The 26299-nt window shown below is 35.9% G+C and overlaps 1 protein-coding gene across 1 annotated transcript; it reads right to left on the bottom strand.

Annotated features, from left to right (window-relative positions):
- Positions 1-475: 475 nt before the first annotated feature.
- LOC128213623 (uncharacterized) lies at positions 476-26198 on the bottom strand. The gene is made up of 11 exons (XM_052919586.1): positions 26055-26198; positions 24201-24300; positions 21038-21147; positions 13482-13640; positions 13072-13153; positions 11445-12839; positions 10071-10292; positions 7987-8221; positions 5677-6859; positions 5003-5120; positions 476-4459 (listed from the first exon to the last, which is right to left on the bottom strand). Exons 2-11 carry the CDS (start codon positions 24289-24291, stop codon positions 756-758), a joined length of 7299 nt encoding a protein of 2432 aa, XP_052775546.1. The 5' UTR covers positions 24292-24300; positions 26055-26198; the 3' UTR covers positions 476-755.
- Between the last annotated feature and the right edge of the window lie 101 nt (positions 26199-26299).

The raw sequence follows: 26299 nt of genomic DNA, 5'->3' as shown, positions 1-26299 counted from the left end.
CAGCACATGGATGTTATGCCCGACACACTCTCCCATGGTGCATTATTTCTCCGTTAATAATGACTGAAATCAATAACTTATTTAAGTTATGGCCAATACACGCAGTATCCAAACTGGATCGCCTTGACAATCAAGTATTACATTGATCTTTCAGCTGATGATTAGGATTATGTGCAAAATACAAGGTTCATTCCCTTGATGATCTTCGTATCAATCTAAAGCTTAGCGGTTACAAAGAAATATCCGAGACATGGTGGTTTCAAATGAACAGGGACCTCCAAAACTTTAAAGCAAACATTTGTTTTAACATTACGTGTCCATAACGTAACGTATACTTCTACATTGCCTCTCCAACTGAACATAATGCAAAACAGTACTTTCTGTGCATGGTGAAATAACACATATAGCAAAAACAATTTCTTTAAAATAAATTTATTTTTATACAAGATTAACAATCAGATATTGAAATCTAAGGAATAACAATGCTTGAAACAAATTAAATGTAACATAAGGGAAACTATTTCAAATAATATTTATACTTGAAATACATATATATAAAGAATACATATATAAAGTCATATTGTATCAAACTAATTTGATAGCAAATGTTCATCAAATAGGAAAATGCAAAACACAAATAACGAATATAAAGAATTTAAAAAACAATATAATGAATTAAATCACATTCTTTTAGAATTTCATTTATAATGCAAACCCTTAATTGCTTAAAATAAGAACATTAAACAGTATTTTTTTTATATCTTTATTTTCTTTGTCAGTTTTTCCTTAACTTCCATTTCCCCTATTTTCCGCTTTCCTCTAATCTTCTCATTTAATTTGACATCACACTTTCCAGATTCCTCCTTTCCATTATCTTTGACTTTCTTCTTTAAGCCAGAAGCCTTATTAGGCAAATTTGACTCAGATGTACATGTATTTGTTTTCTGGTTACCTATAGATACAACACTGTCTGTTTTGACATCTTTCTGTTGCTGTTTCTGTGTGCGCCTGACCCAAACTGGAGAATAAAAGTCAGTTTCTTTCTTACAACTTCTTTTGTTCATTTTAACTCTCTCGCCTGGGCTAAGAACCAGACCAAATGAATCCTCACCATCTGATTTGTATGACTCCTGTTGGTTTTCATCCTGAGAACTTTCACCACCACAAGAATCAATCATATCTGTAGAACTATTACCCTTCTCTGCATCTGCTTTGTCTACTTTATGCTTATCATCTCTTTTAGAAATTTCATTATCATCATCTGGTTTGCCACTTTGGACATGATCCCTAGAATTTGATTGTCCTTTTTCTTTTTCTGTCAGAGCTTGACATTCTTCCTCATCAACAGTTGAACTGTAAATATCACTTTCTGTAGCTGCAATATCTTCAGAACTTTTGCAATCGTCATCCAAGCCGTCAACAGAATCTATATCATCATCCACTGATGATAATCTTTCTTGAACATTTTCTGAAAACAAAGCATAATGTTTACTATTACTGTCAGCTGTAACTACTTTAAAGTCTTTTTCAGGAGATATTTCCCTTGAACTGCAATATTTCTCTGTACTGTTGGTTACATCACTCCGTCCATCAACGGTTTCAAGAAAATTACTATTGGAAATATCATTTTCAGATGGTCTTTCTATATCATCTTGGTCAACGTCATAATCGTTTAGTTTCTCTGCTGATGGAAAAATATAGTTTTGTATACCATCTTCTACTTTACTGCTTTCATTTGGTTGAGCAATATTATTTTTGGGAACATTAACTACACTTATTTCAGTTGTACAGATGACATTGTTTTTATCAACAAGTGTTTTGACTTGGATTTGTGGACTACTTTGACCACTGTCAACACAATTTGTTTCAGTATTATTTTCAGAATCACTTACATGTATTACTGCATTTGCATTGCTAGTTATAATTTCCTTTAAAATGTTTACTCTTGTTGCAACATTATCACTATTACTAGGCATGTCTTTGTTTGCATTAGTAGTAACTTTTTCATTTTCTGACTCAACGATACACTCAGGTACAACTTGCTCATCATCCGTATCATGATTAACAACTTTAAATTTACTTTCTTCCTTCAATTCCTTAACTGCCTTTTGCAATTTTGGCCTACCTCGTTTCCTTGCTGCTGGTAATTCTTTTCCTAAAGTATCAACAGCGGAATTATCATTACTGCTCTTAATGTTGTTTACTTTCAAGTTTTCCTCACCATTTCCAATAAAGTCAGGTATCTCTGCATGTTTATCTCGGTTCTTTCTTGGTCTCCCTCTTGGCTTTTTCTGACTATTTTCATTTTTACTCAAAACAGCTGTATCATTGTCTATTTGATTCACTGTATTAATCTCCATTGTTACTGCCCTGGTAGGTGACTTTGGTTGAGTTAACTCATCCAAGCTACCATCGCCATCCATCTCTTTCTTCTTTCTTTTCTTCCCAAAAGCACTCTTTAAAAACTCTTCCACCTTTCCAACCCTTTCTCGTTTTCTTTTGCCTTCAACAATTCTGGAAACATCTGGAACATTTTTACGGTAGATTCTTTTTTGCAAATCATCACTACTGCTACATTCAGACTCTTGACTTTGAACACATGTGTCCAAATCTTCCACATTCTTATTATCACCTCCTTTCACAGTTTCTTTCGATTGCAATCTTGTTTTCTTGTGCACTTTATTTACTTCATATCTTGCAGTGCAGTTCAAAGACATATTGTTCAAATTAGAATCATTATCATTCTGAATCAAATTGTCGTCAAAGTTATCTTCCATGCTTTCCTTTTCTTCTCTGGTTCCTATTTGTGATTTGTCACTATCAGTATACCCATGACATTCTTCCTTTATTTCAGTTAATTCAGTCTTTTCCTCAGTTTTTTCACCATTTGTTTCATCAGTTTTGTCATTGTCATCCTTTTTACTTTCATCAACATCTTCTTGGGGTTCAGATGACAAATCATTTTGAGAATTTTTCCTTCTTCCTGTCCATGCAAATCCTTTTCTTTTCGGTTTTCTTCCAACTTGCCATGTAATTCTTCTCTTTGTATTACTTTCAATCTCTTTCTCCTTCAATGCAATCTTTTCTTCTTCACACTTTTGTATTCTTTCAAGTATGGCCGCTTCTCTTTCCTTATCTTCTTCAGTAACACCTTCAATGTCCAATTTTGCCTTCTTAACAGGACAAAAATCTTGGAAATGATTTACCAGACTTTTTGTATATGTGAAATTCTTCTCACAGTAAAAACACATGTTCTTTACTCTATCAACATTGTCATCAATGATAGGACATGCCAGTGGTTTAACTGTCCTAAACTTCTCCTTTCTAGTACAATGCCTGACATGCCTCTCTAAAAGGATGATAGTCTTGCATTTAAGTCCACATCCTTCGCAGGTTAGAAGATCTACAAGTTCCGTAAGCTCTCGTCTGCGTACATGTTTATTTGGGTTGTAACCGGTCACTACTGGCTCTGGCAGTTTTTCTGCAACTACCGGGAGAGTGGCTTCAGGCTCTTGCACTGGGGATTCTGGTAGAAGAACTGATATCCGCTTTCTGCTACCAGTAAAAACCCTCTTCAATGAAGAATTACTTGCAGTTTGAGAATTTGGACTTGAACAAGATGACAAATCATCAAAATCAAGTCTCATTCTTGCATATTGTCCATTTCCAAACATGCTTTGTATCTTTCTGTGTATTTTCTTCTTTAAAGGTGTTTTTGTCCCACTTTTTTCAGGCTTGCACATACCATACAGAGGATCTATAGGCGAACATGACACAATGTGAACATGAAGTTTGTCGAGGGATTTGAACACAGCACTGCAGTGTGAACACTTGAATGACTCCATTTCAGTAACGCTGTCCCAACCAGGGTCACTGACAGCCAGAGCACCAACACAAGATGGCTCCAAGTAGTGTAAATCTTCAATATCATTGCCCTCTTCTATCTCAAAGAAGCTTAATTGAACAGCTGGATGTTTTTTCCAGTGATGGCGAATAAGTAAGTCCAAATCTTTGAAATGCTTCTTACACACTGTGCAGATAATACTCACTTCACCATTATGGCCAAATTCTATTTGATCATAGTTATAAAATGGGCTATCAACCGTCAATCTGGAATAGTCTGGTTTCTGATCATGAAACCAGGTTAAATCCATATTTTCACAACTCTTGTCTGGAGACTCAGGCTCCTCCCTGTTTCTCCTCTTTGTAGACTTAGGAGTAACCCCAAGCATTCGTTCACAAATCTGGTTTAAGCGTTTTGGGTTCTTCAGATTTACCGATGTTTCAGAATTGTTCTCCCTTGGTAGTTGATCGTCGGACAGTTGACTGTCAAGGTCATCATAAAGGGCATCCAGCTCTTCTTGTGCCTGACGGTTGTTACTCGTGGTTTCTGCGTACAAATCCTTCTCCTTGTCCAATGAAACACTTCCAACAGTGGATGCTTGCAGTGTTTCAGGAACTGAAATTATCAATTCAATAAGTTTAATTACCTTAATAATGTCTGAGCCTTAATAATTAATGCAAGTATTGATACCGAAAAAAACGTCAAAAACCTTTTTTACTTCCTGTTAGTTTTAATGCTTTACTGGTATCATGGAACGAAGAGTAATACTTAAAATAAATAAACTTTTCACAAGATAATCATACCAAAAGACATCTCATCATGCATAATATCATAACATTATGGTAAACCTGAACTGTTAATGTGGCACACCTTTAAAATTGCATTAAAACAGTAGCATTTTTTAAATCTAAATGTATAATTTGAGATCATCAATCTCATTATGACCATAATTAAAAATAAATGACTTTAAGTTAAACTAGTCTTCTAAAATTAATCTTCTAACAGTGACATGTTGAGGATTTTGGAATGTAAGTGCCAATGACAACTACAATGAAAACACCAATGCTATGACACAATCTTAACCTCTATGACACAATCTTAACCCTTTTCTTCCAAAATAATAAAGTTAAAATTAAGCCAATATTTTAATGTACGCACCATTATATTTTGCCAGCGGCACTATGTCCTTGTTGGTTGTCCTGTCAGAGGCCACTGAGTGGTCATCCACATTGTTCAGAAGGTCATCCTGGAAGTTGGCATACTCTCCCAGACGAACCTAGAGGAAATTGAAATATTGTGTAATATGGCATCCTGTTTTCATATAAAATATGCTTATGATAAGTGAAGCCCTTTATACAGATCTATGTCTTTCCTTTTCATCATTTTATGAGAAATCAAATATATGGTACATTGGACAATAATGATCAATTTAGACAGACAGTATATATTATACACAATGAAGACATTATACAGAATACTTTTATCAAGACAGTATTAAAGTAAAAAGGTACAAAAGCCCTATGTCACTTGGTACTTTCTGCCATTTACACAATGATATTGTATGAAAAACATTGGACTACATGAACAAGCAGAAATAGGTGTTATAGTAAATATGATGCAAACAAAGATGTCATAGTTTCTTGCTACTGAAAATATGACTGGTTTCCATGGCGGTCTGTGTTTTAAAGGTTGAGGATACTTTCAAATTTAATTAGATGACTTTCTATGTAAAACTTAATTGAATATCATTACTACTTTAATATTTACTTTAAGACCCATCCCTGCTTGTTCTGCTTAACACAAACATGCGCAGCATTTTCATTATGTAATACCTGATGGAATGTCCTGGCAGCAGGAGAGTCCCTAGTGACCACCTGACCATTGGAGATCTGTAGACTTAAGAACCCTGCTGAACCTTTCTCCTGCGGCTCGTTATTCTTCACATCCGGTGCCCGTTTGGCCATCACAAGGTTGGAGAGAAGCTTCATGCCGTACGACGCTATCCCCATGGCGATGTGGTGGTCGTCTGCGTTACCTTGAAACTGTTTTAAGACTAACTGACTTTCCACTGAGGAGCTGTTAGTAATATGAGGTTGTCCCCCTAGTTTACTTTTCAGACTAGAAACACTCCTGTCTTTGCAATTTCTACTCAAAGCTGTTCTATTATCAGACTTGAGTTTTTGTTTTTCAGTGTCTACATTCTTAGCATTTTCTGTTGCAATGAATAGTCTTCCAACCTCGTCGTCTGAATCACTGAAGTTATGTTCTCTGTTGGTCTCTTTTTCTCTCTTTCCAAGTAGTTGTTCAGCTAGTTTTTCTGTGTTTCTTTCTTTGTTTTCACTGCTCTTACTTGACCTAGATTCAACTGAAGTGCAATGGGAGTCGAAATCGTTATAAATGTGTAATGCGTTTTTAATATCTGTGTATGAAACAGTATCTGCTGGCATGAAATTAGATGGAAAATTGTAATTATCTAACTTTAACTTTTCGTCTATTTCTGTTAGTGTTTCCTTTTCGGCATATTCAGTATGGCCTTTGTTGTCATCAACAGCTATATGGTCGGAATACTTTTGTATTGATTCAGCTGTGCCATCAATATAACAATTCAAATTTATGGCAATGTTATGAGCAACATTTGCATAAAATGCGGCAGTTTCTTCTGGATTTTCAACTATAGGCGAGGGGGGTCTAGGATGAATACCAAATGTCATGTGATCATTTCGGGGCTTATTGTCGGCAGTATGAACCTTGCGCCTATGTCTGCACATATTCAAATAACTACTAAATCTTTTCTTGCACACTGTACAGGAGAATTTAAACCTCCCTTCACCTTCGTCAATTTCATCGTTTGCGAAGCTTATTTCTGTTTCAAAATGTGGACTGTCCTCAGAATCTATATCACCTGTCTGAGAATTAGGATTATTTTGTTCGGAAATAAAATTTTCACTTACTTTCACTTTGTCTTTTGTGTTAGCACTACTTTTGCTACTTGCTACCTTTTCTTTAACTTTAACCCTTTACCGCATGTATACGAGATAGGCCGACATAGCTCATTACCAGATGTATACGCATTTGGCCGACCGTATCCATTACTGGATGTAAACGCATGGCCCGCATATTTCAATAGGGTCATTTCAATATTTCAATTTTGCATCTTTCTTTTTGTAAACAATATCCCGGATGTTTAAAAAATTAAAGTTTAACCTTTTGTGTATTGATTTTCCCTTGAAAATATCGTCTGCTAAATTGAGAAAGTGTTTATACTCCCAATCGCAGGTGTGATATCCCATTGTGACGTAATAAGACCACGAGCTAAGTACTGTATGGAATTTCCCCCAAATTCATTGATGCGTAAATCATTAAATATATTACGTCAGTTCAGTTTACCATTAAAATCAATTGAGATTATATTTACTTAAAGGTAATATTTTGTTTACAAACAAAAGAAACAATTAGTAAATGAGAAAATGATGGGTAAATTTTCTGTGAAGCTTATATAATGTCCATCATAGTTTTGGCTGTAAAATAGGTCATGTGCAAGCGTTTTGTTTGATCTAGATCTTTTTATTCATACCGGAAAATCATTTATCGGCTTTCTTTTTTTGTAAAGAATTTTATGAGGGGGTAATAAAGTTAAACAGACACCTTGGACTGGATCTCTCAGCCGGATGACACCGGATATTCCTGGCATATTTCTGTGTATTAATACACAAGAACATAAATTGTCGGCTTTTTATTCCAGATGGGTCTTTTTTATGATAGGGGTAATAAAAATTAGATCGATCCCAGCATTTTATTACCCTTTGATTTAATGCAATTATGACATTTCAAAGAAATGTTACAAATCCATCTTGAAAATACATTCACAGCTGAAATAAAATAATTTAATATTTCATCATTGACACCATTTATTAGATAATTTAATTATCTATAAAAATGAATTCACATAAAAAAGATTTGGACACAATTATTTGGAGTAACATTGATTTTAAGGTCATACTGCTGTATTCATTTTCTCATTTTCAAATATCCAGAAAAGTACCTATGCAGATAAGGACTGCTTATCAGTAAGATGGCTATTGACTGGGAGGTGTAATCTGGCCACTTGTCTATGTGCTAAAGGGTTAACTGCGTTTTTCAACAAATTCTTATCAGGACCCCTCAATTCACCAAATTTCTCCAACCGTTCAATGAGTCTAGCTTGGTATATCTCCGGGTGGTTTATGCGTGTGTGTTTTCTCAGCGATCCAACGTTTGTAAAAGTATCGTTACACTCTTTGCATGTAGCTCGATATCCTAGATGGAAGCGGACATGTTTTTTCATGTTCGGCATAGACAGGAAGTCCTTACCACAGTACTGGCACTGAAACTTGCTGCCTGAAAATATAAAACAGGTCAACATGGTTAATGCACAACCATGTACCAAAAAGATTAGCACCTCAGGCAACGCTCATCCTTTTTCTCAGTCTACCAAGGGGCATAACTTAACACTTATTAGCTAGAGTTGTTGGCCTTGCTATGATAAATGTTTGTGCAATGTCATTGGTAAATTGTGTTCAAAGTCTCATGTGCATATCTTGAAAAAAAAACATAAGTTTGGGTCCAGCAAAGTTTTTTCTGCTGAATATAAAGATTGTTATTGCTAAAAAAAATCTGGTAGAAAACTCCTAAATTTCTGATCAATAGTCATTTTTTAAAAAAACTCGTACAAATATTGAAAACTTATAAACCTTTGTTCAAAAGAGCAATACAAAATACACCATCTTAACAAATAATTGAAACATATCAAGTCAGTGATTTTGTTTTATCAAATGGCATAGACATGAAATGGTTAACAAATATTTCTTACCATTATGTTCAAATATAAATCATACAATAAATAAATTATGTATACAGAATTTCAGAAAACTCTTTATCCAAAAGAAAAAAGAACATCTCCTATTATTCAGTATTCCCTGGTAATGATGGGCCATTGAGTTGATGCAGCTTTTATACAGCACAAGTTTTTATCAGAGGTCCATCATTTTCATTAAGTCTTTTCTTTTAAAGCAAAATTTTATTTTAAAAAACAATCATTTTGCCACACTTTTCCTACCTGTAATAACTTATCTTGAAAATAATCACTACAATCAGTTAAAATCTTCCAGCAGTGTACATATTTCTTATCAATTTGCAACTGATAATTACAATTGATGCCAGACTGTGTCAATATTTTATTATTATACCCATGTTTACAATTATCACCTTACTTATTCATTTTGTATTCAATGCTTGAACAGGAAGTATATTGTATTTTGCTTACTGAGCATATTTATCTTATTTCATGCATTATTTTTCAAAAATACTCTTTGAAAGGAAAGAACCTGTATGCAGACACAAAAGAATAGAAAATATATGACTGTTTTCATTGATTTAATAGAATCAAACTTTTGGTTTTAAGTACTTTCATATTAAATTTGAATTATAATACTTTTTGCACACAAACCTATGTGTTTATACATAATAGATTATGTTATGCAAACAATCCTTAAAGACAAACCCAGATATTTGGCATTTTGTGCAATATCTTTGACTTTTCCTCCCAATTCATATTTCAGCATTAGGAATGAGTGTGTGTGTATGCAAAGTGATTAAAATAAGTTAAAACATTCTATTAAATTTGTGCTTGTGAGGAATTTATTTATAGAACTGTCTTGACCTGCTTTGAAAGAAAGTACCATAATAATATATAAAGATATAATTTAAAGTTATGAGTGTATGAAATACTCCAGCCAAGTAATACTCTAGTATAGAGTAGGTCAAGGAATGAGTTGGTCAAGAAACAAAGAGAAATAAATGACCCTGACCTTAAAATGGATGTTTTATCTTACAACTTTTAAGCAGAACCTCAGAAAGTTAGAACAACTACTCAAATATGGTCATTCAAAACACAGAGACAAATTATTTTACTCAAATACAAACTTAACCTTCTGCAAATTTACTATATATGTATTACAAAAAAGAAAGCTCATGTATATTTTTTTAGTTGGATGTGATAAAAGCTTATAGCTTATATAATCATGCTGGAGTCTCGTGGGTAGAAACCAGAACTTATTGTGTCCATTTCCAGAGACCATGAGACAATGCCCTGGGTGGGAATGAAGCCCACAACCTCTTGTGTGAGAAATAGACACGCTAATCGGTAGAGCACTCTCACCCTGAAGTTTGTGCATAACCGTTCACCCACCATTTTTGTGTTTCTTGTCAACATGGGTCATCAGAGCTTCCTGTGTGTCGTATTTGACTGCGCACACACCACACTTGTACACTCTCTTCTCCTTAGGTGCTGTCTTCCCTTCAGTGTCAGGTTTAGTGCTCTTTGACTGGTCTTTGTCTTCTGGATTGGCTGTTTGCCCAGATTCACCGGAGGTTTGGGAGTTTGAATCACCGAGGTTTGAATCTTCAGTTTCTGAAAATAAGGCTTTATTTATAGACTATTTACATTTAACTTATAATATAATCTGTACATGGGCTTCCAACAGTAAGTCAATAACGAGTAGCAAGAACGCTAAGTCGCTTTAGAATTTTGAGGCCTTCCAGCTGTGGAAGTGTGAAAGAAATTTAGAGGAAGTAAAATTCACCACACCATATTTGGAGACACAAATCATGTATGCAAAAACTGTTTGGGCATGCTTTACATTTTGTCTTAGGTTTAATTGGGTCTATAAGGCTTACACAGGACATTTTATTCTAAGCAGGACCTTACAGTAAACATCAAAACATTAAAAATTTGGGTCTAATAGTTCTACACTATTGAAAGTATATGTCAGCAAAACAGTAGTCTGCCTGCACAGTGATAGGGCGTGAGTTCCATCCCCAACAGATGCAAATAGCAAATTGTGCAGTCTGTCAGATATCCATCTACCTCAGAAACACTGAACTAAATAAATTAATGTTAACATGTTTCTGTTTGAAGGTAACTTTGATTTACATGTATTCTCACTGCTTGACAACTCAAGTGCTGAAACAAGCTGTTAACGATGAAAATTACTGACCCATACTTATAAATGAAAAGGCTGTTTTTACAACTTAACATTACCGATGTATATTATCTTGTTGAAGTAAAATTCAGTTTTATTTAAAACAGCAACAACCTGTTATAGGATGTAACTTCCAATAATGGTGCATTTCGGGTAAGATACTGCACATAGCAGTATATAAGTACATGTAGTTCTGTGCCACATCTTCGTCTGCAATCCATGCACACTTTGCAAAATCAAAACATTAATATCAGAAAAAATTGTAAAAGTATTGTGGAAATGTGGATTACATGGAATACACATTGGATCACAAAGATGCCGGACAATACTGTCCTCTGTACTTTGCATTTGCGGCTGACAATACTGAAATTGTACGGAGATGTCAGAATGTCCAACTTGTTTGCATACACTGAGAAACAGATGCATTTCATTTTTCTCTGATCAGAAGTCCATAATTTAAAAAAAAAGTCGAGTTGTTAGAAAGAATGTTGAAATGAATATTGCTTAAATGACTTCCTAACAAAATCAATTTAATGTCATAATGTTTCTTTTCTTATAATCTCAATATTCATAATAATTACCTCCAATGCGGCTTCCCTGCTCTTCAAAGGAGCTATCCCCTACAATAGAACTCGTTCTCTTCCCATCATGGCTTCTCTGATGTCGCACAAGATTATTCTTGAACGCAAAGTGCATGTGACATTGATCACACGAGAACATCGAGCCGTCTCCTTCACCTGAGTGCTGGGGAAGATGGTCATGAATTTCTGCTACCGTGTCAAACAGTCGATAACATGTGTAACATCGGAACAGTCCTGGGAATTTTTCTTCTCCAACTTGACTGACGTCTTCAGGAAGATTTTTGTAAGCACCATTCTCGATCTCACTTGAGTCTGATTTTGCAGAAATGCTTTCTAAGTCTTGTAATTTTGTCACAATATCCTCACTTTCACTTTTCTTTTCATTCTCATTATTTCCAGTATCATCCATTTTCTGAGATTTCTCCAACTGATCATCTTTGATCGACATCCCTTCGTTTTCATTACTGATATTTGAAATACTGGATCTATTAGATCTACTGCTAGTTTCTTCTGAACTTCTATCTTCAATTCCAATAGTTTCGTTTTGAATGTCTTTCTTTTGGTCTTCAGTTTCACTCTTGTCTTTAATATCTGTACAATCATTGTGATTTGAATCATCTGCATTCTTTGATACCATATCATCCTTTAATTCAGTCATCAGATTCTTAATATCTTGACCTCTAGCTTGTAAATGGTGTTTCACTTGAGACAAATTAATCAAGCAATTAGTGATATCTGCTTTACTTAGATATAAATAATTCACATGATTTCTTAAATAGTGCCTCTTCAAACTGAACATGTGCTTATACACACCGAGACAGATATCACATTCATAAATTTTCTTTTCATTCTGAACAATAACATGATGGCTCTTGAGTTCAAAGACATACTCGTCACCATTTTCAGGATATTTCCAATCCACCTCTTCATTAATCTCAGCTATGGATTTAGTCGCCTTTTTCTGCCCATAGTTGGTATCAGCACTCATGTTTGAATCACCTTGAGCATAGGGAACAGGCTCTGCTTTAACAGCAACAAGAGGTTTCACATCTTCATGACTAGGATTTTCTGCAATAGGAGTTGCAATTTCCCTACAAGGACTACTGGCAACTGACGTGGATGTTGAATTGGGGGCATCAGTGGTCTTTTTTCGACGGCGTCTTTTCTGGCCAGGCTGTAAGGGAGCGAAAGCATCATCATCCTTTGCTGAAGGTTTAACCTTCTTTTCACCTCTTTCGATCATTTTTTCCCTTTCTCTCTCCTCAAAATCAAATGGACCCACATAGGCGTCTGGTATGACCTTGGGTTTACGTTTCCGTTTCATCTTGCCAGGGCTAGGAGGGGAAGGGTCATGGGATGAAGGCTTTCTTTCTATTTCTGTCGGGTATGACATATCTGTAAAAGAAACAATTAATTGTATAAAAATGCTCAGACTCCATTACCCCTATGACAGACATTACGCTTAGTAACTTAGGCTGAGAATCATAATACTGGGTATGCAATAAATGTGTTACAATAATAATTGCTAAAATAAGCGATTTTTTTAAAAAAGAAACTCAATTTGTTTTAAAAGTGTATTGACCATTGTTCATTGAAAGTATAAATGCAGCAAATTTGACAAGCAGACCTAGCAGCCTTGATGAAGACTTCCTTTTCTTCTTTTTCTTGGCCTGGAACCATGTAAGCAGTTCTTCTCCGGCTGGTATATCCTGTAATAACAACGCAGCAATTCAAAATATTTGTAGGTGGATTCTTAAGAACTGTAAACATTCTATGCACAAAACAGTTTCTAAAATCATCAACAAATTATACCTCACTCACTCTTTGCCTGGAAAGTATTGCCTTCATAATCAAATACAAAAAACTAAATAAATATTTAGTTTTCGTTTGTGCAAAATAGCCACTGCAACACTTAATCCAAATATAGTATATACAATTTCTTACAAAATCTCAATTATGAAATACCACTACCTTTTAAGTGAAATATTTGTGCATGTACATCAACTTCTTACAAGATACCCTAACTATTTACCTTACCTTCAAAACCTTATAGTAAACCTGGTCCTCGTTTTGAGTGGAGACGATGTTTTGTTCCTCAAAGTATCGTGCACAGCAGACATACCGCATCCAGTTCCCACATTCCGGGTTGGTGGCATCTACTGTATGCAGGAACTTGAATGTTTCCAGGTCAAATACCTAGGGGAGAAGAAAAATCACAATGAACTTCCAAGAAGTTTTAAGAATTCTCTTTAAGAATTTTATAAGAATTACTAATGGTTCAAATGACCAAAAATCCATAAGATGGATGTAAGTAAATAACTTAAAAATATATATAACGGTAACTTTAAATAAATTAAAGTGAACCTGTATCATACACAGCTAATTCTAGACACTCTTTGATTCCCTGCATTACCACCTGGAAGACACCAGTAAGCTCAAAGTGCTCATAGACAATTAGCTAATTAAACCACAAGACAAAAAGCTTATTAATCTATGTTGATGTTGACTATCCATAATTATGCGAAAAGTGCTTACACAAAATTTGTTTAATTCAATAATAATTCAAAACAATGTCAAGGAAGATAATTCTAATCCCAATAGGTCACTAAGTTAAAAAAGAGCACTGAGCTTAACTCACAGTTAGATCAACCACCATGCTTATATTTGCCATCAACAGTTTCTACAATATGCTATAAGTGCTTGCAGAAATATTCTTAAAATAAAAAAATGAAGGTCAAAACTTTAACAATGTTTAAAGAAGCACTCTTACTCACAAAGAAGCAGTACCACAATTGTTTGATATATATAATATTGAAAATATTGGCTCTTATGAAGGATACCGCGTTTAATTTGAAAGGTGCGGAATCTACCTTATGATACTATAGTTGTTAATCTTTAAAGACCCAACCGTCATTTAATATTGTGCATTTTCTGCTATTAAATACACCGTTACCTTACAATCTTATTATCAGTAATTAATATTTTCTATTTATGCATGATTAAGTTAGTAGTTAAAGGTTTATCACTCAAAGTTTATGTATGTTATACATGTGTTATGTATTGATTTTAAATATGAGTGTCACTTTAAGGTAACACAGTCATCGTGGTTACACTTGTGATATGCAGTATTTCTAACAAGAACTTAGACAACTGTTTCAGCTGTACCTGTTTTGTTTCAGCTGTACCTGTTCTGTTTCAGCTGTGCCTGTTCTGTTTCAGCTGTGCCTGTTCTGTTTCAGCTGTGCCTGTTCTGTTTCAGCTGTGCCTGTTCTGTTTCAGCTGTGCCTGTTCTGTTTCAGCTGTGCCTGTTCTGTTTCAGCTGTACCACAACTGTTTCAGCTGTACCTGTTCTGTTTCAGCTGTACCTGTTCTGTTTCAGCTGTACCTGTTCTGTTTCAGCTGTACCACAACTGTTTCAGCTGTACCTGTTCTGTTTCAGCTGTACCTGTTCTGTTTCAGCTGTACCTGTTCTGTTTCAGCTGTACCTGTTCTGTTTCAGCTGTACCACAACTGTTTCAGCTGTACCTGTTTTGTTTCAGCTGTACCTGTTCTGTTTCAGCTGTGCCTGTTCTGTTTCAGCTGTACCTGTTCTGTTTCAGCTGTGCCTGTTCTGTTTCAGCTGTGCCTGTTCTGTTTCAGCTGTGCCTGTTCTGTTTCAGCTGTACCTGTTCTGTTTCAGCTGTACCACAACTGTTTCAGCTGTACCTGTTCTGTTTCAGCTGTACCTGTTCTGTTTCAGCTGTACCACAACTGTTTCAGCTGTACCTGTTCTGTTTCAGCTGTGCCTGTTCTGTTTCAGCTGTACCTGTTCTGTTTCAGCTGTGTCTGTTCTGTTTCAGCTGTGCCTGTTCTGTTTCAGCTGTGCCTGTTCTGTTTCAGCTGTACCTGTTCTGTTTCAGCTGTACCTGTTCTGTTTCAGCTGTACCTGTTCTGTTTCAGCTGTGCCTGTTCTGTTTCAGCAGTACCTGTTCTGTTTCAGCTGTACCTGTTCTGTTTCAGCTGTACCTGTTCTGTTTCAGCTGTACCTGTTCTGTTTCAGCAGTACCTGTTCTGTTTCAGTATATCAGCACATTGTATAGAACATTTCACATTTAAAATTTACCAAGAATATTTCCTATTGAAGGCAAATCACATGTTGTAACAAGAAGTTAAAATGCTCTCATAAATGAGTTTTTCACTGACCCACATTTTGAGGCCATATGAATCATTTTGCACAAATATTTTTTTACTTCTCTATGGACAAATATAATCAAAAGTTTTATTTTTAATTAGGATTATTAACAAAGAAATTTCATTGCAGCCTAATATTAAAATTGTGCTACAACAATTCTGATCAAGGAATATGTGCATCTAACAGAGAAAACTATGTATACATTTCATTCATTATATATACTAGTAAAAGACAAACTTATATCAGTGTTATTTGTCTTCAAAGTCTTTATGCGAGTGTATTGGCAAATCCTGTGTAAGTTGGCTTCAGTTGTTTGCTAACAAGCGCTGTAAAGTAAACTCGGAGAACGCTATACAGCAGACTCTATGCAACAGTCTATAAGCAGAGAGTGCTTTACAGCAACAGTCTGTTTGCTATCAGGCGCTATACAGCAGACTCTGTGTAACGGTCTGTTGGCTATCATTGCTATACAGCAGATTCTGTGCAAAAGTTTGTTTGCAGAGAGGGCAATACAGCAGACTCTGTGCAAAAGTTTGTTAGCAGAGAGGGCAATACAGCAGACTCTATGCAACTGTCTGTTGGCTATCATTGCTATACAGCAAATTCTATGCAACAGTTAGTTTGCAGAAAGCGCTATACAGCAGACTCTGTGCAACGGTCTGTTGTCTACCATTGCAATACAGTAGTTTCTATGCAAAAATCTGTTAGCAGAGAGCGCTATACATCAGACTCTATGCAATGGTCTGTTGGCTATCATTGCAATACAGTAGATTCTTTACAACTGCCGGTTAGCAGAGAGCGCTATACAGCAAACTTTATACAACTGCCTGTTAGCAGAGAGCGCTATACAGCAAACTTTATACAACTGCCTGTTAGCAGAGAGCGCTATACAGCAAACTTTATACAACTGCCTGTTAGCAGAGAGCGCTATACAGCAGACTCAATGCATGTTTGTTAGCAGAGAGCGCTATACAGCAGACTTTATACAACTGCCTGTTAGCAGAGAGCACTATACAGCAGACTTTATACAACTGCCTGTTAGCAGAGAGCGCTATACAGCAGACTTTATACAACTGCCTGTTAGCAGAGAGCGCTATACAGCAGACTTTATACAACTGCCTGTTAGCAGAGAGAGCTATACAGCAGACTTTATACAACTGCCTGTTAGCAGAGAGCGCTATACAGCAGACTTTATACAACTGCCTGTTAGCAGAGAGCGCTATACAGCAGACTTTATACAACTGCCTGTTAGCAGAGAGCGCTATACAGCAGACTCAATGCATGTTTGTTAGCAGAGAGCGTTATACAGCAGACTTTATACAACTGCCTGTTAGCAGAGAGCGCTATACAGCAGACTTTATACAACTGCCTGTTAGCAGAAAGCGCTATACAGCAGACTTTATACAAATGCCTGTTAGCAGAGAGCGCTATACAGCAGATTCAATGCATGTTTGTAGCAGAGAGCGCTATACAGCAAACTTTATACAACTGCCTGTTAGTAGAGAGCGCTATACAGCAGACTTTTTACAATTGCCTCTTAGCAGAGAGCGCTATACAGCAGACTTTATACAACTGCCTGTTAGCAGAGAGCGCTATACAGCAGACTCAATGCATGTTTGTTAGCAGAGAGCGCTATACAGCAAACTTTATACAACTGCCTGTTAGCAGAGAGCGCTATACAGCAGACTTTATACAACTGCCTGTTAGCAGAGAGCGCTATACAGCAGACTCAATGCATGTTTGTTAGCAGAGAGCGCTTTACAGCAAACTTTATACAACTGCCTGTTAGCAGAAAGCGCTATACAGCAAACTTTATACAACTGTCTGTTAGCAGAGAGCGCTATACAGCAGACTCAATGCATGTTTGTTAGCAGAGAGCGCTATACAGCAGACTTTATACAACTGCCTGTTAGCAGAGAGCGCTATACAGCAGACTTTATACAACTGCCTGTTAGCAGAGAGCGCTATACAGCAGACTCAATGCATGTTTGTTAGCAGAGAGCGCTATACAGCAGACTTTATACAACTGCCTGTTAGCAGAGAGCGCTATACAGCAGACTTTATACAACTGCCTGTTAGCAGAGAGCGCTATACAGCAGACTTTATACAACTGCCTGTTAGCAGAGAGCGCTATACAGCAGACTTTATACAACTGCATGTTAGCAGAGAGCGCTATACAGCAAACTTTATACAACTGCCTGTTAGCAGAGAGCGCTATACAGCAGACTTTATACAACTGCCTGTTAGCAGAGAGCGCTATACAGCAGACTTTATACAAATGCCTGTAAGCATAGAGCGCCATACAGCAGACTTTATACAACTGCCTGTTAGCAGAGAGCGCTATACAGCAAACTTTATACAACTGCCTGTTAGCAGAGAGCGCAATACAGCAGACTCAATGCATGTTTGTTAGCAGAGAGCGCTATACAGCAGACTTTATACAACTGCCTGTTAGCAAAGAGCGCTATACAGCAGACTTTATACAAATGCCTGTTAGCAGAGAGCGCCATACAGCAGACTTTATACAACTGCCTGTTAGCAGAGAGCGCTATACAGCAGACTTTATACAACTGCCTGTTAGCAGAGAGCGCTATACAGCAGACTCAATGCATGTTTGTTAGCAGAGAGCGCTATACAGCAGACTTTATACAACTGCCTGTTAGCAGAGAGCACTATACAGCAGACTTTATACAACTGCCTGTTAGCAGAGAGCGCTATACAGCAGACTTTATACAACTGCCTGTTAGCAGAGAGCGCTATACAGCAGACTTTATACAACTGCCTGTTAGCAGAGAGCACTATACAGCAGACTCAATGCATGTTTGTTAGGAGAGAGCGCTATACAGCAGACTTTATACAACTGCCTGTTAGCAGAGAGCGCTATACAGCAGACTTTATACAACTGCCTGTTAGCAGAGAGCGCTATACAGCAGACTTTATACAACTGCCTGTTAGCAGAGAGCGCTATACAGCAAACTTTATACAACTGCCTGTTAGCAGAGAGCGCTATACAGCAGACTTTATACAACTGCCTGTTAGCAGAGAGCGCTATACAGCAGACTTTATACAACTGCCTGTTAGCAGAGAGCACTATACAGCAGACTTTATACAACTGCCTGTTAGCATAGAGCACTATACAGCAAACTTTATACAACTGCCTGTTAGCAGAGAGCGCTATACAGCAAACTTTATACAACTGCCTGTTAGCAGAGAGTGCTATACAGCAGACTCAATGTATGTTTGTTAGCAGAGAGCGCCACCTAGATACATCAATCTATTTTGATTCAATTCTTTGCTTATGTAAGGAGGGCTATCACACCATGTGATACTCTCTCCCAACAAAACTCACCCCTGAACTCCGAACATGGAAGAAAATGAACATGTATCACAGGGTGTTATTTATTTGTCAATTAATGTTCATTTATTATCATAGCCTGCTTGCATTTAGATTGTGCATTTATCATTATAAAGCTTGTGTGTGGTCAGTGTGTACACATTATGGTGGTCAAAAAACTTTGAATTGGTTAACTATAATTAGAGTTCAATTAAAAGGGAATAATATTAAAGATACAATGTGCAAACAGGTCCCTTTCGAGTCTCTAGCTTAACTTGATAGACAGGAAATAGTTAAACGAGCTACGTTAAACAAGAGACGTTACGACTTCAGAGTTAAACAGAACCGTCTGGAAGTTGGTAATGTTGTCCTCATGTAGAAGGTTGGCTTGAGGGGCAGGAACAAGCTGGCTGATAAGTGGGAAAGGGACCCTTACGTCAACATAGGTGATCCAGTTGTTCCTGTCGATCAAGGTTAGCTAGAGCCTTGGAAAGGACCTGTCTACACATTGCATCATAACTTACTACTCCCTTTTGTTTCTCTCCCACAGGAAGATGATACCCATCTTCTGTGGCCTACCAAACACTAGCATTGCCACGCGACCCGAGTGATTCCAGGACCAATCAGGCTCTTACGCAATAGCATTACTCGCTATGGGATTCCGCAACGAAGGATCACCAACGTCAGACCAAACCAAATCATGCCCCGGACACATCTTATATTAGAGGAACCGAGGGACTATTCAGTTATACCTCACCCGCCCCCTCACTGATTGTCCCACCTGACGCAAGTCATTAAGTCACAGCAGTGACTTCTGGCCAACCATCAGGGTCGATTCAGCCCATACAGGGCAATTTGTGTGAGGTATCTACAGAATACCATAACATAACCCCTTATAGTGAAAACACCCTAAAACACTATGTGCCTCCACCAGAACTGGATTCTGCTGTATTATCACTGGAGCCACTTCCGGAGGGTTCTCCTCGGCACGTCATAGGAGACCCATGGGTTACGCAATGTAATGTTCAACTTATTTTAACAGGTTTTAATATAATTTCAACAGGTTTTAATATAAACCCAGTATCAGGAGATAATATAATATTTTCTGTTTTGTTTCAGGTTGTAATGGATAAAATTATGATCTAATGATGATTTAATTTTAGTGCTCACATTTGATTTATTTGAGTTTATACATTTAGTTTTCTGAACTTTAATTGCTTTCAATTCTGTTGAGAGTTAGTTTCTTGTTTTGCAACTATTAATAGATATGAGCATGCCTATATTAAACATATAGTATTAATAGTATTTGTAGGTTTTCTATTTTGATTAGGCATTTGACATAGTAATATTTTTCATACAGTGTAAGGGAGACAACTTAAATAATATTTCATTTGTGGGCTGGTGATGAACATGGAATGACCTTGTTGTTTTATTACTATTATTGAGCAATTCGTTTCTCAAATTACATTTTCAAAATTTGAGGACAAACTTTTATTTGTTGGGGGAAGATGTAACAAGGTGTTATATTCGTCGGTTCATGTTAATTTATTATCATTGCCTGCTTGCATTTAGATTGTGCGTACATCATTATAAAGGATATGTGATAGTGGTCAGTGTGTATGCATCAAAGTGGTCAAGCAACTTTCAATTGGTGAACTATAATTAGAGTTGAATTATGCGTGAAACCACCCGTAGCATGCCCGCCATTCTATCTCCTGTGCACCCTAATCCTGACAGTCATGAGGTTTATCTTTATGAATGCATTGTTGCAAGGCAATACTCTGTACACCGCTGGTATGTTTTATTTTATATACTATAATTTTGTATTTACCAGGTACTGTGTATTAATATTACTTGGTGTAATTATTAAATCATGTTTTTTAATATTTTGTCTGAAATATGTATTTAACCTTTTATAATGTTTTCCAGGCTTTTTCTTCTATCTCGTGAATAAAGTATCAGACCCGGAAAATCTTTCATACCTCTACCCCGGTTACACATGGAAAGCCTGAGCCTTGTAGTTCTTTCTGGAGAAGTGTCAGTTGGAAATATTTATGCGACAGTTTCAATCAAAACGCATTTACAAACCTGCCAAGAATATTTCTGGTCCACGGTGTCATCATACTTGTCATACACGATTCTCCCATCAAATGGTCCAAACTCTGTGTCCTTCTTGATCAGCTCTCGACTGAACACTCCTAGAATTACACAACAAAAATATACTCCTTTTTTTAAGTAGGAAAAGGTTCTTGTTGTCAGTGTGATTAGGTATACCCCTCCCATAGCACTCATAAAAGGGTGACCTTGACCTTTGTTGTACATGACTCTCCCCTCAAATGACGCAAACTCTGTACCATCTGTAACAATCATATTTGACCTTGAACTTGGTTATGCATAATTCTACAGTCTGACATGCTATGCAGACAACACAATAACGAGGAATGGCTGAGAATAGGTGGTATTGAAAGAAGTGTTTTTTCCACCTTTTTGTGAACAGGGCCCGAGAGCCTTTAGAACTGAGAAAGAAGCGACAAATTGCCAAAAACCAATCAAAGCCCCATAAAGATCTTGGGTTTGAAGATTTTTAAGGGAATATAACTGCATACATACCTGTACAAGTTGATATACTCAAAAAAACATTTTTTGTTGTGAATTTTTGGTCCAATTTTTGTGGCAAATTATACTTTTGGACTGTGAACGTCAGTCCCAATAGACAAAAAACAACACTGATTATTGACAGTTATGTGTCAATAGACATAAAACAGGTGTAAGGAAAGACATGTATAAGCCTACCTGTGTTGCTTGAAATAACCCAAACAAAAACTGATGAAACTGTCAGAAAAAGGATATGTTGTAGAGCTATTCCATATTCATTAACACAATATGGCATTTCTGGTATAACTCAATTTACATTTAAGTGCTTCAACTAAAAGATCCTTATAACACTGACCACATAAGTTCTACATTTCAATATACTATCTAAAATTTACAACTGTTCATGAAGATCATTATAAGAGAATAAAGGAGCACATGCGCACTAATAGGAAGGTAAAGTTTCTGTCTGGATGTCTTCCAGGGATTCTATTATTCACAGAGATATTTCAAAATCAATTCCAGTCTGCAACTGTACCAATGTCACACAGTTGTGTTAAGAGAGGGGTTATAGTTTTTCATGTTCAGTGTTGTTGTTTTTTCCAACAAATCTGGGGCCGTAATTCGAGCCAAAAATTGCTTTGTGTGGAAGAACTGATGTTTTCTTCAGCCTTTTATTTCTCGGTTTATAATTTATAGCTTTACTGGTATGGTTTATATGTGGTAATTTCTAGCGTATATGGGAATTCCCCAAAATCAGTCAAAACTGAATAGTTTTCCAAGAAAAAGCTTTCACCTTCCAAAATGAAGGAAAAACACACTCAGATGTTGTTTAATTCAGAAACACTTTGAAAATTAAGAGCATCATGATGGCACTGAAATCACTTACCAGACCGGAGTTTTAAAGAGCAATTTCAACATGAGATAGTACACACTCATTGATCAAACTTGGTGAAACACCATTAGTATAATGGCATCACGTAACCAACTAGGCTATATGTTATTTCAGAGACGATGCCAAATAACTATATATGGAAAACCTGAGTACAACCCCTGGTAATTCTTGGTTTTCAAGGAATAACAAAGCTCTAAAAAGCTGAGGTATAGTGTCACTCAAAAATAAAACATTGATTTCAAAATTTAACAAGAGCACCGCGGAGTGGGTGCCAACGCTCGTCTGTTTTTTAAAGTCTAAAAAGGGGCATAACTCTAAAAAACTAGAGCTATGACCTGCTATAAACATGCATAGTGTTAATAGGAACACGTGTAGCAAGTTTAATGTGAAAATGTTGAACGGTTTTTGAGTTATGAGGTAAGGTTAAAGTTTTTGGACGACGACGACGACGCAGACGCAGACGCAGACGACGCCGACGACGCCAAGGCTATCACAATAACTCGACTTTTTTTCTTCGAAAAACAGACGAGCTAAAAATCTGTTTCTCAAAAGAACATTTTTATAAAGTCTGTCAAGCGGTTGAGAAAAAATTCAATATTTATTTAAGCCAGAGTTGTGGGCCTTGCTGTAAATGTGCACTTTGTCTCTGGCACCATGTGTAGAAAGTTTTATTAATGACCACTATCGGATTCAGGAGGGCGCACCTGGCACGTGCCCCCCCCCCCCAAAAAAAAAATCGTTCAAGTTTACTTTTTATTTCAATATATGAGAAGAAGTAAAAAATGCACCATTTTTGACTAGAAATTGTAAAAAAATTCTTCGGGGAGGACCCTTAACCCCCCTGCCAACACTACACCATTTAAATTTTGTTTCTGAGGGAGAGGCGCAAGTAAAAAGGGTATGCCCCTAAGTTTTGCCCCCTCTAACATCAATTCTGTATCCACCCCTGATTACATCAATGCTTTAACATACCTCACCTTTCCTTCATCGTAAAACTGATGAGCTAAAAATCTGCTAGTTCATGGAAAACAAATGAGATATTATCCTCATAACCAATGTAACCTCTTTTGCTTGATTGGATAAAAAATGCTTGAGTACGAGATCACTCAAAATGAATTTGGTCATATTTTGACAATACCAGGACCATTACTTTAGTGTTAATAATGTGATTTGGCTTTTGATCAACCTTGTTTGAGATATTATTCCCTTAAAACACTGTAACCCACTGTAGTAAATATTCGATAACAAATGTTCAAGAAATAAAGCTATTTCAAGGGTCATAACTCCAGAATTGATAATACGATCCGGCTGTTGATGGCACTCAGTCGTAATAATTTCCCCATATAAACAGTTTTACCAAGTTTGGTAAAGATTTGAAATACAAAAGTATGAGAGTGGAAATGAAAGTATGACGATGCAGAACATGCCACTTGACCCACAAACTTTTACAACGTCACCATGGCTAAGACAATACAATCACTTTATATTTAAAAAAAGACAAGCAAAAAATGAAGAAGAGCAAGTTCTACGTGGTTGTAATTACCAGTCATAATTAAACTAGTATTAAACAAAGAGTTAATTGTGGAACATGCTACATAGTGCTACATAATGAGCATGTTGATGGCACTCGAGATATGTGATGGTCAAACTTACGAGACACCTTCGCCACCGATGACACAAAAGGCTACGCTATGATTATACTTCAACATAATTATCATTGTTTTCAATACCAATCACATTGAATTGTTATAATATATATTCTACCTATTCTATTCTTGTCCACCAATGAATCCTGTATGCATAATATAGGGGGAGTCTGAATGTGTCCAGGGACTGGTTCCCTGCTTGAACTCATGACAAATCCCTGAAATTAAAATATATCACAAATTAAAATATATCACAAATTAATATATATATATATATATATATATATATATATATATATATATATATATATATATATATATATATATATATCAAAATTGGTTCTTATTTAATCATTTAGAAAGCTTAAGAAAATGGCTGCTTAAGTTCCATTTAATCACCGTTTGGTTTTCTAAGTGGGTTATAACTTATTCAGCAGTTTGTGCACGCTCGCTTGCTACTGGGGTTCAGCATTTATTATATCGAAAGTTTTAATGGTTTAATAAAGTAAAAATAACCCAAACCTTAGTATTACATCGTTGACAAAAATATCCTACGGCATAACAACGCGAAATGCTGAAAATATGGGTCGTACTTATTACAAAAAATTATTCAATCTTATACAAAAAAATATTCTGTCTTATTACAATTATAGATGAGTTTCACTTTGCTGATATGTTTTTCGATGTACAGTAATATAGCAAGATGGCAATTTCTGAGATTAGGAAAGGTTTCAGGTATTCCAATTTTTACCATTATTGCCCTACAGAAGTTAACCATGCGATTCAGATTTGTAATTTTGAGTCTCGTCGCTTGAAACAATAGTGAATATCAGCCAGACTTGTAAGCTACCTGTTTCGTTTTTTAAATATACATGTATGTATTGTACAAGTGTTATCATTTCATTTCATTTGAAAAAAAAATAATTGAGATTACCTGACCTGAGTGTAATTATTATTTGAAAAGTTATCTTTTACAATTTACTTAAAACTTATTGTTTAATAAAAATGTAAACAAGTTTGTAGTCTGCTGCAATTAACAGATAGTGTTTCTATAAAATATCTTTAAGGACTTATTAAAAAGTTAGAATCAAGAATGTGCCTATATTTTGAACTGTTTCATTTATCTTTTAAAATACAGTGGTCCATGATCAATATTGTGAATTGTGAATACACACTCTCAAATACTGTAATACCATACACTTCACTGATGTACCATTATTAAATGAATAAAATAGTGTTAATCATATTGAACCAGATGTTTAATAAAAGTAGCAAATTAAAGCTTTATTAAGTATCCCTATTTACCTGTGTGAGTAAGTTTAGAGTAATGCAACTTGACCTAGAGTTTAACGGGCCCAATGCCGACAGAGAGCACATTTCTGATTAACCACGAGTATACATGTATGTGCCTTCAAGTTACAATGAGCTATTTATAGAGTAGAGATTATGTCTTAATTTAAAACAATATAGGCAAAGTTTTATCCATATAATTTTCTAGATTTAGTTTCTAAATTGAATTTTATTTGTAATGAAGCCCTTAAATTTCATTTACTGATCTTTATAAATATCAGATATGGAAAATACGTAACAAACCTGTCTATATTGATAATTTTCAAGGTGAAAGAATAGCATCATATTATATAAAATATATTCTTAATCATCAAATATTCAAATAAACAACCTACAGCATATCAAAGAGCAAAGTTTTATTAGCTATTTTCAATATTTTAATGACAGAAATAACCTGTATCAAGCGAGAAATTATATGCAAAACCTGGCTGATAGTGGAAAGAATTCAGTCCGCCATCCGCGCGAGCTATCCGCCATATTGAATCTTACATTAGTTATTCCATTTTATAATAGGAAAAGAAACAAACTTGAAATAAACATACGCAATCATCAAAACAGCACTGACTTTTCTTAAAACATTGTTACAAATAACTTTTTCTCGCAAATCAAAGAAAAACATTACCTTAAATTCCAGTAGTTGCTAAATTATCATCGATTAAACGAAGCGATCTATATGTTGACTATTTTCCATTGTGTAATGAATGCAGCTAGTATTGCCTCTATGCCTGAACTCGTATCAAGGGGATAGGTGGCTTATATCGACACCTTTAAGGGCATTTTGGAGATCAATTGATGATATATTTAAAAAAAGTTTAATATTCATGAACAATATGCAAACAAATACCTTTGCTGTTTACATTATCTCAA

This window comes from Mya arenaria, chromosome 13 (assembly GCF_026914265.1).
Source record: "Mya arenaria isolate MELC-2E11 chromosome 13, ASM2691426v1".
NCBI lineage: Eukaryota > Metazoa > Mollusca > Bivalvia > Myida > Myidae > Mya > Mya arenaria.
Note: the sequence above shows the minus strand (reverse complement) of the source record. Positions and strands in the feature narration are given on the sequence as shown.